Raw genomic sequence first — 4,606 nt, forward strand, 5'->3', positions numbered from 1 at the left:
GGCACTCCCTCACCACCTCTCGCCCAAGGGACGGCTTAAGTTCCAAGGAGGTCTTTTGCAAAAGAAATCTAATCAGAAGCAACAGAGGGCAGAGGCTCGGAAACACGAGAAAAACAACTAAGAAACACGAATACTTCAAAAAAGAAAGGCCTTGACGGCCACAAGCGTTACGATACAAAGATAATTCCTACTCTATTTTTACATGGCCCCTTGGGCCTAGGTCAAGGCTCAGGGCCTCCAGCATCGGCAGACGGCAGGGGAGGGACCACCTCCTCTTCGAACAGCGTTGCCAGCGCCATGTCAGGGCCTTCCGCCGCCTCCATCAACTTCGTGACCGCCGCGTCGGCCTCCTCGTCATCATTAGGCAGGACATAGCCATCACTGATGGCCGGGAGGTCGACACCAATGTAGTGAGAGGCGATGACGGCCAACACACGCTTAACACCCGTGTGCAGCACTCCTCAGAGCCGCTCGCGCATCTGGCTGCTCAGCGCAATCAAACGGCTCCCAAGGGAGCTGCCTGACTAAACCCCTTCGACTTCCAAGGCCTCGTAGGCGGAAAGGGCGGCACTTTTCAGCGCCTCGTGCTCCCCGATCTCAGTCTCGAGCACTGTTTGCACCGCGCTAGAAGCCTCGGCCGCCCGGGTGACCTCCGCCTCCAACTCTGCGCCCAAGGAAATGGAGTGAGATTGAGTGCAAAGAAAAAGCGAGCCAAAAAAGGGACGGAAGCCTGTGGAACTCACCCCTGGCCTTCTGCTCCCATCGTCGGGCCTCGACCCAAGAGGCCTCGGCTTTCTCTCCCCAGCGTTGGGCCTCAGCCAGGGAAGCCTCGGCCTTTTCCTTCAGGCGCTGGGCCTCGACCCGAGAAGCCTCGGCAACCCTAGAAGCCTCTCTCCCTAGCTCTGCGTAACACCAGGGAGATAGGAGGCAAACACAAGAAAAACGAAGAAAACGAAGGGGACAGTACTCACCCTCGACCTTTCCCCTCTAGACCATAGCCTCGGTCCGGGAGGCCTCAACCACCGTAAGGGCCTCATCCAAGGCGCCTTTCGTCAGCTGGTGCGTACTCTGCTCCGCCCCCAGCTACCCGACAAGGGCCTTGCCCGAGGCCATCGCTTCTTTAGCCCGGGACCTGAAGGCATCCTGATCACCGGCGATGCGGGTAAGCTCCTCCTCCAACTCCTTAACCCGCGCCGCCAAAGGGGTGACCTACCCCTAGACCGTGACCACCTCGACCTTCGCGTCGGCACAACGAAGCCGAAGGTCCTCCACCTCCGCGCTCCGCGCCGCCAGAAGCTCGTTGGCACCCGCAAACAGGCCCTTTTGCCGCTAGAGCTGGTCCCAGACGTCCCTCTCCCGCCAGAGAAAGACCGACTTCCCAAGGGACTGGGTCTCGAGCTCCTGGGGAAGCAGAATAGGGGTCATTCACTGCAACAAAACTCAGAAAAAGACAACGTCACACGAGAAAAGAAAGCGCAGACCTGGGCGACTCCGGGTAGTTCGTCGGCCACCATGGACAGCGCCGTCCGTAGCGACTGCTCCGCCAGCTGGCGGTATTGCTCGAAGGTGTCCCAGCGCCCGCCCTCGGCTGCATCCTCGAGGGCGAACAGAGGCTCCCCCTTAGGGTCGTCCCGGCTCCGCCACAGTACACGCGGGTGATCCCACCCGCGAGGCTCGGGTCGCACCTGCACGAGGGCCGAGCTTCCCTTGCCCAAGGTCAGAGCTGGCTGTCCCATGGCACCGGTCTCCTTGGCATCGACCACCTCCTGCGCCCGGGAAGTATCATCGGAGGAGATCGGATAGACCTCCGCCTCCCGGGCGCTCTCTCGTAACAACAGCGGGCCCTGAACCAAGGGCACCACCAAGGCCTCCGCCGCCGTCATCTCCACCTCCTGGGCAGATGGCTTCACCGCCGTCATGTCAGCCTCAGTGATCTCAGGGGCTTCGTCCTCCGCCATCATGGCCTCGGTGGTCGCGGAAACATCGACCCCCGCCGCTACGGCCTCGGCGGCCTTGGGCGCCCCGGCCTCCGTCGCCTCAGCCTCAGAGACCCTAGGGACCTCGACCTCGGTGGCCTCAGCAACTAAGGGCACCCCGGTCCCATCCGACTCATGAGCCTTGCCCTCGCGGGGCGGAAGCACTCCCTCCCTTGTCTGTGTCAGGGTCGCCTCGGCAGCCTCTTCTTGGGTGGCCGGCTCCTTCGGGTCGACCCTCGCCGATGCCGCGCCGCGTTGTAGGGCGGCCTGCGCCTCCGCCACCCAGTAGGCGGAGGAGCCAGGGCTCACCTTGAGCACCTTGAGGGGCGCCAAGGAAAGCACCTCCACAGGTCGCTTCTGACTAAGGACAAATCACATACAGGGTCAGCACGAGACCAAAGAGCGAACGGAAAACGCTACAGCTCTACCCAAAAATACACTTACCCCGAGCGAGGCTACAACCGCTTCGCCACTGCAACCCTTGTCTGCGCAGGCGGTGGCGGCAGCAGAGGCACGACCTCCATGTTCATCGGTGCCGGTTGGTCCTCGATGGACCCCGGCGCCCCCTCGGTCCTCTGCGGGGGTAGTTGCGTCGCCCCCGCCGCCACTTGCTCCACCACTACCGCCGAGCCCACCGGGCTGATGGCACGTTTGCCCAACGCCCTCTCCTCGGGCGTGTCGGCCTTGGCCCCGAGGCGGGCAACCGCCGACCCTGGGGCAGCTCCTCCTCCTCCTCCTAGGAGCACCGGGCTGCTTGCCAACACCCCGGGCACCGTCTCCCCTACATCAGGGAGATGGTCCAGGGGACCCCGCCCCATCTCACCCTCGTCATCCTCGTCCGAGGCATTCGTCGATAACGACGGCGACGGGGACTCCTCCAACGGGAGGCCATCCTTCCTTTGCTGGCGGCGACGCTCATCTAGTTTCTCGTGCGTGAGAATCTGCTTCGTACGCTTCGCCGCCTTGGCATCTTTCCTCTTTTTCTGCGCCTCGGCGTGCGCCTGGTTGATCGCCCGCCACCTCGCGTCCTCGAGAATGGGCGCCGGAGAGGCTCGCACATCCCTCATCCCCTGCAGGAACGGTGATCGCGCATAAGGGAGCGAGAAATAATGGAAACAGAGAGGGCTCGAGGGCTACAGCGGCGCGCGACTTACCAGCGAGAGGAACCCCCACGATGGGCGCATCGCGATGGGGGTCAGGTTGTCGCCTCTCAGCTTCGCCTCCACCATCTCCCCCACCCAGTGAAGAATTTCCTCATCGGAAAGGGCGGAGGAGGACATCCGGATGCCCTCATTGGGCTCACCCGGCCTCATCTCGAACAGGCACCGCCGCCGAGCCATCAGCGGCAGCACCCTTCGGCGGTGGAAGGCAGCCACGACCACGACCGCAGTAAGGCCACGGCTCCTTAGCCTCTCCAGCCCCTCCAGAAGTGGCTTCAGCTTGGGCTGATCCTCCCTCGGGACGCCGTACTTCCACCTTTCTGGGCAGCTCCCCACAATCCACCTAGTGTAGGGGGGAAGTCCTCCGTCATCGTTGCGAAGGTAGAACTAGCTTGTGTACCATCAATGATTGGATGACGCGAGTGGGGCCGGGATGTAGAGGTGCTGGTGGTCCTGACGCACTTGGAGAGTGTAGCCACCAGCCCTCACCGCTTTCCTCGTGCCCGACATGCCCGTTGGCTTAGTGGTGTGCCCCGCCCAGAAGAGATGGAGCCACAACTCCCAATGGGGAGCAATCCCCAAGTACCCCTCGCAGACAGTGACGAAGATGGCCCCCTACGCGATGGAGTTGGGGTTGAAGTTGTGGAGCTCCACGCCATAGTAATGCAGGAGCGCCTGCATGAACCGATCCGCCGGAACGCCAAGGCCGCGCTCATGAAAGGAGACGAAGCTCACGACGTAGCCGTCGCGAGGCCTTGGCTCTGGTTCGCCCGATGGAGCGATCCACTCTGGCCTATTGGGGTCCGTCACCGGACGAAGGAGTCCGCCGTTGACGAGCGATTGAAGCGCCTCCACAGTGATGTTGGATGGATCCCAGGGGTCTGCCTCGATGACAACGATGTCGCCGGCCATGGGTGCGGTGGAGGGTTCGAATGCGGTGGTGAGTTTCTCTCTCTCTCTCTCTCTCCCTGGCTCGCCTTCCTCCCTTCTTCTTCCCGACGTCCGCTGCTCTAGCGATGGCTCGATGGGGGCAGAACTAACACAGGCAAGGTAAGGTGAGGAGGGGCGAGGCTCGTTGCGTATTTATGTAGGGTAAAGATGAAATGGACGGGCGATGAAATCGGGGAAGTTTCCCCCGAATCCGGCGCGGTTAACCCTGATCCGATTTTACCGCCCGCATGCCCACCTTTTTTCTCATTAATTGCGGGAACAGTTACGTCCCATCCGCTGACACCATGTCACGCCCGACCACTGCGGCAGTAGGTGATGTTCCGTCTCCCTAGAAAATCACCTCAAAAGGCGTGCCAGCCGTTGCCGAGCCGATGGGGAAGATATTCCCCCCGCCCTATTCCTTTCAGATGAAGGAACCGGGCGCAGAGCCTATTACGGTCTAGGGGTTCAAATGCTGGGCCCTTAGGGGTTTCGACAGCCGCCCCAGGGCAACAGAGTTAGGAACGACCGTGGGCGAGC

The 4,606-nt window shown here is 62.0% G+C and overlaps 1 protein-coding gene across 1 annotated transcript; it reads right to left on the minus strand.

The window, feature by feature from the left end:
• Positions 1-221: 221 nt before the first annotated feature.
• Positions 222-3,256, minus strand: LOC136480811 (uncharacterized). The gene is made up of 5 exons (XM_066478258.1): positions 3,131-3,256; positions 2,439-3,046; positions 1,742-2,337; positions 531-664; positions 222-437 (listed from the first exon to the last, which is right to left on the minus strand). The coding sequence occupies exons 1-5, from the start codon at positions 3,254-3,256 to the stop codon at positions 222-224; spliced, it is 1,680 nt and encodes a 559-aa protein (XP_066334355.1).
• Between the last annotated feature and the right edge of the window lie 1,350 nt (positions 3,257-4,606).

Source organism: Miscanthus floridulus, chromosome 9 (assembly GCF_019320115.1).
Source record: "Miscanthus floridulus cultivar M001 chromosome 9, ASM1932011v1, whole genome shotgun sequence".
NCBI lineage: Eukaryota > Viridiplantae > Streptophyta > Magnoliopsida > Poales > Poaceae > Miscanthus > Miscanthus floridulus.